General features: G+C 27.5%; 1 protein-coding gene across 1 annotated transcript in view; it reads right to left on the bottom strand.

Moving 5' to 3' along the window:
• The window catches only part of LOC122851807 (LIM/homeobox protein Lhx3-like), a 77,757-nt gene that overhangs the window by 27,031 nt on the left and 37,745 nt on the right, over positions 1 to 12,981 (bottom strand). The window contains exons 2-3 of the mRNA XM_044151272.1: positions 3,897 to 4,522; positions 193 to 398 (exon numbers count right to left, since the gene is read on the bottom strand). Coding sequence (XP_044007207.1) covers positions 193 to 398; positions 3,897 to 4,319 — 629 coding nt within the window. The 5' untranslated portion in view covers positions 4,320 to 4,522. The remainder of the gene's footprint in view (positions 1 to 192; positions 399 to 3,896; positions 4,523 to 12,981) is intronic.

Raw genomic sequence — 12,981 nt, 5'->3', positions numbered from 1 at the left:
ATTTAAATTAGATGAAGAATACTTTCAGTAAAGTAGACACTAATTAAATAATTGTCAATTTGCAAAATCAAATTTTTGACACTTTGAATTATTAAATATATTATAAAATTATAAAAAATAATTAACAATTAATATTAAAGATATAAATAAAATTTAATTTTAAATTTTAATAATAATTTTGTTTGTTCTTACTTGGCGTAGTCATTTCTGCAAAGTACATGACCATCTTTTGAAAAACATGATCCCATATCGGCTAATAGTATCTGACATACAGAACACTTTAAACAATTATTATGCCAGTAACGATCCACTGCAAATAGTAACCATCTTTCTAGAATTTTGAGACCACAACCCGCACATTCTTGAATCGTTATTGGTCCTGGTTGTCCACGTTCTCGCTGAAAAATAAATAATTTAAAAAAATTATTTAAAAAAAAAAAAAAAAACCAATTGGATGTATTACAATTGTTATGATGATTTTTTAAAAACAAAATGTATTAAAATAAATTAATAGACGAATGGATGTATAATGATTCAAGTTCTCAGTTAATTGCTTTTAGCAGGTTTAGATGATTGAGTTTCCAGAATCTTGCATCATCAACATATACAATGAGGAGGAGGAGAATCCTGGAAAGGCTGATCACCCGCCTATTAATATCGAAGAAACGATTATTATCATTATTTGCTTTTTTTTTCATTTGCAAAAACTCTCAAATGTGTAAAATTGATTACTGCGAATTCAGATGGAATAGGATAATTGTCTTGATGGATTTTTAAAAAATTTTTTTTTAATAAAGAATGTTATAGGTGGCTGAACGAATAAATTGTTTTCAAATGGATTCACTCATCCTTGTCTTTTAACGCAAAAATCAATTTATTTTTTGGGCAATCGTTTGAAACGGTCACGCATAGAAAGCCAAAAAAGGTCATGTCACTCTCAAAAATTTGGTCGATCTAATTAATTTTTTTAAATTGATTTAAGTTTTTTTTTAATGAATAAAATTAACTCTCACAAAAAAAAATCACAACCTCAATGATTTTGAAATTATTGATTGCTTATTATCATGAATTTATGATAAAAAAAAAATAATAGAAATGATTAAAGAAAAAATTGTCCTGGAAATTGTCAGTTTTGTTGCGTCGGTAATCCAATCCAAGATCGCAGTAAATAATTCTATTCCCCTACCTCACCTTAATAAATATATCTCCCACCCCCTCGTATTTTATCCTCCTCCTCATTTGATTATCCATCTCTGTTGAACAGTCAGACGAATATGTTTCTTGTTTAGGTCGTCTTACGTGTGTGTCGCCGGGAAAACACTTCATTTGATTCATTCGCGCGATGGCGCTGTGGTTAAACGTGTGATGAATCTCCATGAGTCTTATGTACGTATATGACGATTTTTCACAAATATCATAAAATTTAAAAAAATCAAAATACAACAATGATTTAATATAAATTAATCATACAATTGATACAATAAAAGATATTTGTCACTTTCACTGAGAGCACACAACTTGAAACAACCACAAATATTCCAAAAATAAAAAATTTCACTTTTGAAATTTTGCTTTACTTGTTAATAACACACTCTCACAAATTAAATATACAATAACCACTGACACATAATTTTTTAAATTGCACATTAACTCAAATAATTATTAAAATGATTTTAGTTGAATAAGAAAATAAAAAAACTATGCCATGATATTCAAGAACTGTGCACAGTAGAAAGAATGAATATCAGACAACGAGGGCAGCTGGTTTGTTGAGTGCAAAATTAGGTTGAATAAAACAGACTTATACACAAATATATATCTTTTTTTTTTTTGTAACACACAGTATAGCAAGATTCAAGTATATTGAAATTTTATATACAGCTGAAAAAACAAGAAAACACGAACCAGCCCCGACCGAAGTCAGGACCCAACTGACTGGTCGGGGTCCGTCGGATTGCTTTGGGGCCCCTCTAAATGCCTTGCGGGCTTTCTGGGTTCAGGCACCCCGATGTGTTGTTCCTTCCCCATGGTTTTGTATGCACATATATATACATACATACACCATACACATTCATATATCTATGGTGAATTTTTATAGTGGGGATAAAGAAGCAACAACGATGAGAAATAACAAGAAAAAAAAAGGATAAAACATTGAAAAAATTATGGGGTTAGAAAGGACCAAACTGAGGCTTGGCATAAAGAAAGATTCAATGTGATAGAGTAAGATAGAATGATGAGAAAAAAAAATTAAAAGAGAGAAAAAGAGATGAAAAAAAAAAAAAATGAGAAACTTGTGTATTGGGGAACTGACGTATCAAACTAGAAAGGGAAGCCAGAGAGGGGTTTTCATATACAAACCAACACATATATAATCACATAGTTATATACAATCAAACATTTCAGATGATGGTCTTTGTCATACCCATATACACCAACATTGTATTCGACTCTTGTGTTTCTCTATATACCTTTCTTTATTCTTTGACCTCTCCGCCTCTCATGGGCCATTCAATTATATTCCTCCATGGTAAATACCCATATTGTTATACGTTTGTCAATGGCGAGCTAAGTGAGGGTCACGTAGCCAGATAATACCCATGGAATTCTTGACTGGATAGGGCCTTCAGATCCTTCATCTTAATTTTTTTTTTTTATGAATTTCTTTTTTTTTTTTTTATTCACTCATCTTCTTATTTATTTTTTTTTTACTCATCTCATCATTTTCTATTTGCAATTTTTTTAAATACACTTCAACATATTGTCATTATGGAAAATCAAGTGTGACTGTATATGTCAATTTGGATTTTAAGTATACCTAATGCATATGTCTGCATTAGTTACACCCTAGTTTGACATTTATTATTTTAAAAAATATTTTAAATAGTAAAATTCTTGAAAAACATAAACCAGATATACATCAAATGATTCTTAGAAATCTACGACATTATTTTTATAGTTTTTTTTTTTGTAACTCTAGACTAGATATCCATGTTTAATAAAAAAAAAAAGTAGAAAAAAAAACACCATGAAATTTGTAAATATAAAAATTTTACAAGAATACAAAATAACCGACAACTTCCGCTTTATATAAAAGCGCTTTCACTGTTTAAAAGAGTTTTACAGCAGCCACGTGCTTAGAAAGTGTATGCCATATTCTAGGTGTAATGCGCGGGCACCTAACATACAATTCTCTACTCTGCGCAGTTTCCTCAATAACACCACGATGATGCAAGATAATCTGACTTTATAGTATGCGAAATTGTATAGGTATTTAACTTTTTTTTTTTTCCTACATCATGATGTTGTTGTTTCACACGCTTTTTATAACTTAAAAATTTGACCTGACATTGCCCAAGTCACCAAGTGTCAGTGACAGTATTTATCTGTTTTCTTTTTTTACTCTATTTTCATTTTTCTAATTATTATTTCTATTTTTATAATAATTTGATAAATTTTTTCATAAAAAAAACAAGAATTATGTCTTGATATTGAAATAGACATTTGTCAAAAGTATAAACAAACAATCAGAGAAATAATTTATATATTTTTTTATATATTCTGAATACATAAACGAAACAAAAAAAAATACCTTTATAACTGTTTATAGCAAAATTACATGTAGTTTTATATGTGAATAATAAAAATGATATTTATTGGCTATAGTATTTTTGACCGTGTTCAATACAAGACATGAATATAATTATTATATTGTGGCCATATGACTCGAGTCTATATACAGTCAAGGTATATACTTAAAAATGAATGTACGTTAAAAAAAAAAATTTATATCGATCCCAGGTTTTGTATTTAAAAATTGAAAATAAATATGTACAAAGGAGAAGAGAAAAAATAAAGTATTACTATAATTAATAAATATAACAATTTAAACTCACCTTCAATGTACAATTGTTGTTATGATTAACAGGTGGATATGCCGGATGTCCAGGTAAATGTGGATGTGTGTGTACTGAATGTTGTGGATTGTCATTCATCATATTACCACCACTATGATGATGGCCATTGGTTCCCATACCAGGTGTTCCTGATAATGAACCATAGGGTGTACCAGGATCTGTTTGACCAGAATGACTTGGTGGTGAATGTGGACTTGGTAAATCTGGTGTTGATGTACTACCACTACCAGCACTATTGTTACCACCACTATTACTACCACCACCTCCACCACCTCCACCTCCACTACCACCAGTTACATATCCACTGTGATGTGGTCCACCAGGACCAGGATGATGTGGACTACTTGATAATGATGTATGATGTGGATAAGCACCTGTATGACCTGGATGGTGAGGGTTCATACCAGCAGTTAAAGCGCTCGCCAGTTTGGCCAATTTATATGGGCGGGCTTCAAGAGCCCACACCGTCAATGTGTCACAAGGAATAGAATATCCTTTTTTTTTTTTTTTTCTTTTGTTTATCGTTATTTTTACTTCACGTCACTATAGACGTGATTTTTTTTGTAATACCGTGGTCAAGTACCACTTTTTTTTTTATCAGTTATCTGTAACAAAAAATCAATAGACAATTATTAATTAAGGTTTTTTTTTTCAATGGAACAATTGTAAGATTAAAATATTTAATACAATTTAATTTTAATTTTATTATATTTTCCGTGTTTTATAAACAATTTGCTAACTTTTTATTTTTATCTTTTTTTAGTGTTAATATAATTTTAATTAAAAATTTTATGATTTTAATTATCATTTCTTGCTTATTCAATACCAATACTTTTTTCAGACTTTTTTTTATGAAAATATTATCGTGAGAAGAAAAGTTAAATCACCATAAAATTATCAATATAAAAATTTTCATGAGATTATTGGAATATATGAATGATTTAAAAAATAATTCTATTGTTTAATAATGTTTTTTATCTTGTAAATACAATTGTTTATTATTAAATTAATATAATTAAATTTTAGAGAAAGTATTATTCTTAAATTACTATTTTATTATTGACCTATCTAGTCATTGTATTTCAATAATACACACATAACAAAAAAACTTTCTCAAAGCAAAATTGAATAGTGATGAAAAATTTTAAATATTATTATTGACAGTGTAAACAATGAATGTGAAACCTTGATGAAAATGAAGAAAATAATTTTCCAGGTAACAAAATGAAAATTTTAAAAGAGAAACATTTTCGTTTACCTGATGTCGACAACATCGGGCGAATTAACCAATGACTTGGACACAGCAATTAATAACTGTATGGTCCTTCTTGGTAACCCAGCATGTGTCCAAGTCCCCTTGTACCCTTCAAACAGCACTCAAGAAACTTCTGAACATGGGACATTTATTTTATTTTTTTTTCTCGTTATTTTTTCGTTTTACACATGGTATTAGCAATTAAATCAAGACTCATGAATATTAATGACTTCTAACGAATAAAAATAAATTAAATCAAATTAAAAATAATGAAAATATAAAAAAGCTTTGATTGTCATATCAATCAATCGAATAATGATCTTTTATATTTACAGCCTTGTTAGTTTTACAGTAAAATTACTTTAAAAAAAAAAAACATTCACTTTTTTTTTTCAAATATTTTAATATTTCAATAATATATATTTACCCATTATTTTCCGAGTGAAATTATAAGATTTACGATGACATTTACATTTAATTTTGTTGGAGCAATTTAGCCAAGACTTGTGTATATATCTCTACAAAAACCTATTAGATATTTAACCGTTACTCAACCAACAAAACTTATATTTTCTATACATGTATAACCTCGTTTGGCATGAAACTAAAATCTTCCCATAGTTCAAATAAATATTAAAAAATATAAAAAAAAAGACAATTATTATAATTTTCTATAATTATTAGCAACAATATATATAAAAAAAAAAAAAAATAGATTTTCAATAAACAAGTAAATGAATGTCAATTATATATATTGTAAAATACAAGTCATGAGTCACGAAACGATGATGAATATTTATTTATTTTTTTGTATTTTTTTCTTATCATGTTTAGCATGAAAGGTCAAACAATATAGAGGTATGCGTGTAGTCGTGGTTGAGTGCTTTTGCATCGTAGTTACGGAAGCGATCTTTTCTATGATAACTAAAAAGATAGTATACATTGAATATGTGTATGTATATATGAATAACATAAATATTGTATATATACGAACAGTGGTAATTACTAAAATGATAATGACAAAGTTTTGATATAGAAGATATAAAGATATATGTAAAAGTGTATAGGTGTATAGAAGAGGGATTGAGCCGCCCGATAGAGATAATTAATGATCAAGGATCGCATACGAAAATGAGAACATCGAGTGTGCTGTGAGGACGATTACAAGCGATAACGAGATGGTGGTGATGTTGTTAACGATAAGAAACGATAACGAGGACGCCCGAGGGTGATAACGATGATAACGGTAAAATTTTGCGTTACCAAGGAGAATACAATTTCTTTGCATATGTATGTATTTAGCTATTGTGTATAATGCAATTATATACAATTAAAAATATTAATAAAACAACTATCATAATGATCTATCATAATTACAGATGGATATATTTTTGGGTTGGTTAAAATGCAGACTTATTTGTGTGATAAATTTTGCTGATCCTTCGTGATTAATCAACATAAATAATCAATAAAAAATAATTGATATAATTGAGTTCCTCTGCAATTACAGAATTATCATATATTTTGACTATTTGTTGATGAAAAAATTGTACAATCTTTCAAGGGTACCAGAAAATTTTCATGTGAATTTTTTATGTAAATTGGTCGAACGGTTTTTGAGAACAGTCCAATAAACTTGCCATTCAATTTTTATTATATATAGATTGTAACTTATCTAATCTTGATAATTTAATCACCATTCAATTTAATTAATTCAATTAATATCTTGATGCACTCAACTATAAATTAATCTTGAATTTAATTAATAGAATTTTTTTTATATCTTGAGTTGTGTATATGTGTGCATGTGTGTTTTATTTTTTTCTGTAAGTAATAAGTAATTTCAAGTCCTTGAAATGGAATTAACAGGCCATTAGAGATGAAAGACAGAATAACAGCAAAATAAAAATAATAACTTGTATATAAAAATAAAAAAATTTGCTGAAATAGTCTACACGCCTTTTCATTTGGCCCTAGATGAATTCTCTGTTCTTATATATATATATATATATTTTCAATAGTGAAACGCGGTCTGTAACAAACAGATAGGATATACGAGTGATGGTCTCTGACCATAATTACTATGATCATTTTCACCAATAATAATTAGATTATATTCAACCAAGCGAAACCCCTTAAAACTTGCCTTTTATTTTTTAAAAATATTTTTATTATATTTTTATATATATATTTTTTTTTTTATACCATTTCAACAGTATATATCTTTTTGATTGGTCTTATTTTAAAAAGCATATCCATTCTACTAGTCATTATCTCACCAAAGTTATCATTACTATGGTGGTCGATTCGCTCAACACTTTTTTATTAATTTTTATTAATTTTTTTTTTTCTTTAAACTCTTTTTCTATTCTAGTTTTATTTGAGTTTTTTTATTATTTATTTATTTATTTATTTCTAATTTTGACATTGTTTAATATACTTTTTTTTTTGCTTTTTAACACTGGGAGATATAGTATCTTTACTTGCGAAAAATCTTTTACGGTATAGTATTTAACCTTCCGCAAAATATAGCATATATATATAACCTTGCATCAAGTCTCATGAGAACACTATACAGATTTTATTACAGAAAGCAAATATCTTACAGTTGCGGCTAAAGTTGAAGCAAAGAAAAAGGCGTTATTAGAAAATATAAATGTTTTATTTTATTGTTTACAAAATTGTTGCAGGTGAAGAATACAATTGTAGGCCATTTGGCTATGGTGTATTATCTTTCAGGGTTAACCCCTAGGGTCGATACCTTCAAGCACAGATATATATATATATATATATATCACAAAAAGTATATTCAAGAAAATAAGCTGCTAGAAAGTCTTAAAGACTTGTATCCCAGGAAACTTTGTATCTACATTCACCGCTCCTTTTTATAGTTTAAGCAATTTCGCTACAGCCCCTATACATTTTGCATACATTGATGCGTTATTGCCTGTTAATATTTTTATTTTTTTCTTTCTTTTCATCTTGAAGAGGATGGAGCAATTTTTTTTTCTCTTACTCATACTACAAGGTTTATGTTATATATTATAATATACGGTAATAAAAAATATTTTTTTCATTTATAAATTAAAAGCGTAAAATTTGATATAAATTGTTGAAAATTTTATTAAATTATATTATTTTATATTATCATGATAATACAATAATTACATATTTGATAATTATATTAATAAAAATTTGAAAAATTAAATTCATATTATTGTAAAATTTAATTTAAAAAATTTAAAAAACAATTTTGTGGTTGTTCACATCGATATATTAAATTTTACAGTGACAAAAAATTTTTAAAATTGACAATTATTGCAAATTAAAAAAAATATATTACAAACACTAAAAATCGTAATGAAATTTTAATTTAATTTTCCATTATTAAAAAAGTTTATTCAACATACTGATAAAAAAATTTGTATTACATTAAAAAAATTCATCGAATAAATATATAGATGTGAAATAAGTGTTTTAAAAAGTCAATAAATTTAAAATGAAAACTCATATATAAATCCATAAAGGTTTGATTAAATTCAAACATCGAAATACACTCAGTCCATTAATACATATTTAATTAAGTGCACAAGGAATAAATACGTGATATACCATATGCAGCATTATAAAAAATAAAGAGGTCATATAGAGCCTAGAAGAAAGGTTAAAATAAAATTAAAAAAAAAAAAAAAGAGTAAAAGGGGTGAATCAGTTATGGAAGTTTATAGTGAATATCAGAGTGAACAAGCCTCTATAATTACTCTTCAGTTTCCTTTAACGATAGTTAGAAAGAGATGCAATGACAATATGCCATACTCTGAAAAGGCCTTCTGCGATATGATACTATCCCAAGCTCATGTACACTGAAATTTCATTCTGAAATATACGACATAAATCTCTGGCACATTAATGCTGCACTGGACTACTCTCTTCCTATTTTCTATATGTATATATACTCTACGTTTGGCATAGGATCTGAGTAGCTTTAATGTGTTCACTCTCTATGGTCACTATCACGGTGATAATATTGCTTTTGAACAAATATGTATATGTATATTACACTATAATTCTCTTCTGAACTTTTAAACTTAAAATTGGAAGAGCCTGTGATCAGGTGGACATTCATGGACTTTATTCATAAAATAGCCATTATAATTGCCTTTTCAATGTCCATTATATTGGTAACAGATGCTTAATTGAACCTATCGTAACTTATTTTAATGATAAATATGAATATATAAAACTTTACTAAATTATATTTAAAAAGTGAATACATATATCTACACTTTTATAAATAATATTATACATTGAACATATAATATTATATGTGTCACATGTATTAGAGGTTAGTAGCCTCATATGAAACTCAATAGAACTAAACCTAAACCTATCATATATCACTTGTTACGCCTGATAGTAATATTACTATATATTATAATATAAATTTAACAGTAACATAAAAAGCTATAACTTCAGTTCAGTGTCAACGTGATATATACTTGGAAATGATGGTCAAATGACAAAACGAGAAATCATGTAACAATTTTGATTCAACTGAAAAGTCGTTTTTAAAAAGTTTGACAATTATTTTGTATGATATACATCACTACATTCGGGGATTTTGAAAACTGTCTAATTTTCATAAATGAATGATTTTTTAATTTTTGGTCTTTTGAAAATGCTCCCAGTTAAAAAAAATCTCATATAAACCACGAAAAACGACCAAATACACATCAAATTCTCATATAGATATTATTATTATTATTTTATGAAAATTTGATGTGTATTTGGTCTATTTTCGTGGGAGATTTTTTGAACTGGGTCTCAGAGTATCAACGTAAATATTAATCGAATGTTCTCATCAATATATATTATGTATTCTTACATATTATGATATTAAATTATGATTATGGAAATCAAGGATGGCAAAATTATGGAAATATTTGGAAAATTTGATCAAGCAAGTCTAGACCTCGTGGAAGTGACAGAAATTATAGTCAGATTGGAGCAAGTGTTAAAACGTTCAAGAATAAAAAAAACAATTTCTCAACTACAAGATCATTCACAAAATCATGGAGATTAGAAAAAATTTTAAAACGTTCAAAGATGAAAAAAAAAATTGTCAACAACAAAATCAGTTACAGAATCAACAAAGCTGTCGAAGAAAGCCGGAGAAAATGCGGACCCAAATCGGGAAAACTCGGAGTCAATTGGAATAAATAAATCTTCGCTTCATTCTGATTTTTCTTCGAAATTCTACTTCTGCAGTTTGCGGAGAAAATCGGAGCTCATGAGCAGCTTTGTTGATATTGTAATTGATTTTGTTGTTGATTAATTGTTTTTTTCATTTTTGGACGTTTTAAAATTTGTTACAATGCCAACATGATTACTGTCACTTTCACTGGATCATCTGTTTCATCAAATGTTCCAATATCATTTCCATAATTGTGGCATTTACTTCGGGTGCCAAAAGAATGAACCGTATTAAAATTTAAAAACAAATGAATAAATAGATATACATTTATAAAATATATCTTTAACAAAAATTTATCTTTAACTTACTTTTTAATAAGCTTCAATTTTTTTTAATATTACCTGTTTATATAATTGTAATATAAAATTGTATCGAGTGTAGTAAATATCAATCAATAATTAAATTGAATGTCATTAACCGACAAAAAAAAAATAATCATCAAGAATTATTAGTAATAATTTATTACTACTAATTAGTAATAATTAATTATTACTAATAATTCTTTATTATTATTTTTTTATGTAATTACTAATAATGATTTTTTACACTGTTAAAGTTTATAATTAATATTGGTGTATGGTTATAAAATAAACAATTTACAAAAGGGTTGTCAATATATGATAAAATCAGAGAGTAAAAAAATTTATATACAAGCAAATTTTTGATTCTATCGAGTATATATACATATTCCAATTCTCTTCTCTAGCAATTTCTAGCTTATAAACCTTTTCTCTTTTCACTTTCCAACATAAATATTGGACGGTGGCAGCTTGTTACTCTATACACCATGCAAACTTCAAACCAGCCACAACACTCAATATGGCCCAACCGCACTCATACCGCTGCGATTCCATACGCTACTTGATTGCCACGTGCTGATGAAAACACACACTATCCTAAATCTCTATGTATATCATCCCCTTATACACATGTGTGTACTTCGATCTACGATATTATCGTTTACATCATATAATAACTTAATGGATTCACGTTGTATATTAGATGAATTTTCAAACTTAAATTAATTAAAATTTGAAGAGTATGTAATTTAATGAAAACAAAAATACAAAATAATTATACATATGAAAAATTTTCATTTCATAAACCTAAGTACTGATGATGATATACTCTCAACTATATTTGTAGAAATACCTTCAATAAATTTCTATGACTATATGAAAGAAAACAAATTTAAAATTAAATTTACATTGAAAAATAAAAACTGTTAAACATGTTAAACAAATAGCCATAGAAATTCAAATAAATAAACTGAAAATTGAAAGCATTGATAACCTGTGATTTGGAATTTTGTTTCCTGTTTAAATACTGTGTATTCCAAACTCTCTCAATTGCCAACGATAAGCAGCTTCCAACATTGCAAACTGATTAAATAATCGTTTTAACTCTCGATTTACCAGCAGACACCTTTCTGGATTTGCAAGTATGCATTTGATTGCAATGGGAAAATGTGTACTGTAAATCATACAAACGAATTATGTGTGTGTATGTTAACATTGTTCATGTGTGTTACCTAAGTATGTACATCATTCTGCAGTGTAGTCGAATTTATGGTACATTTTTCGACTAAATTAAAAAAAAAATGTTGTTAATTTAGAAATATACTGTGACTTTTGCATGATATAACTTGATGAGACAAATGTAACATTTTCCGTTTAAATAATCAAATAAATTTAGAAAATTGAAACGACTAATATAATAAACAGAATAAAGTTTAAATTAAAAATTTAATCCTAATCCTAATCCTGGCATCATACAGTGACTTTATGAGTTGGACAATAAGTGCATTTAGAGAAACTAGAACTTTGTTTTGTCGTTGATGAAAATTGCTTTTCAGAAGTAGTGTATTGGTCAAGGTAGTAGAGCGAATTAAACTCTGTAAAATGAAAATGTGGTAGGTGTTAAAGACAGAGAGAGAAGTGAAGATAGATACCAAGAGAAAATTGAAACGATGGGGTTGGATATCCCTAATTGGTCGAAATTAGCAAGTTTAGTCATTAGAGGAGTTTCCGGTGGTGAGTCAACTTGACTTTAGCTTTTCGAGGAGGATAAGAAGAAATGAAAAAAGCTTATACATAAGGATGTACAGAATAAGATAGATCTAAGTTGATCTAACTGATCCATATACATATATAATTGTAACTACAGAAGTGAAATCCAGCACTCGAGTTATTTGCTTATGTTATATACATGCCCATATAAATGTATATTGTGTAACGAGATTTACATCCTTACACAGTGTTTTAGTGCATGAGATAAGATAATAACTTATATATATAGTTATAACGTTTATTGCACAAAGACAAAACTAAATAGGTTTAGATATGATAGAGTCAAAGATCCATGAATAACTGTTTCAACTGAAATCTTGTGGTTCGCTAAATTATACCAAATATTGATGTTTTTTTTGCATTCAGATTATTTATTTATTTATTTATTTATTTATTTATTAATATAATGCCCTTAACATTACATTTTGTGGGCTACATGAGATAAAAACGAAATAATAAAATTATCACAAATTTAATCTCATGTAA

Source organism: Aphidius gifuensis, linkage group LG3, assembly GCF_014905175.1.
Source record: "Aphidius gifuensis isolate YNYX2018 linkage group LG3, ASM1490517v1, whole genome shotgun sequence".
NCBI classification, from domain to species: Eukaryota; Metazoa; Arthropoda; class Insecta; order Hymenoptera; family Braconidae; genus Aphidius; species Aphidius gifuensis.
The sequence above is the reverse complement of the archived record's forward strand: the minus strand, read 5'-3'. Positions and strand labels throughout refer to the sequence as shown.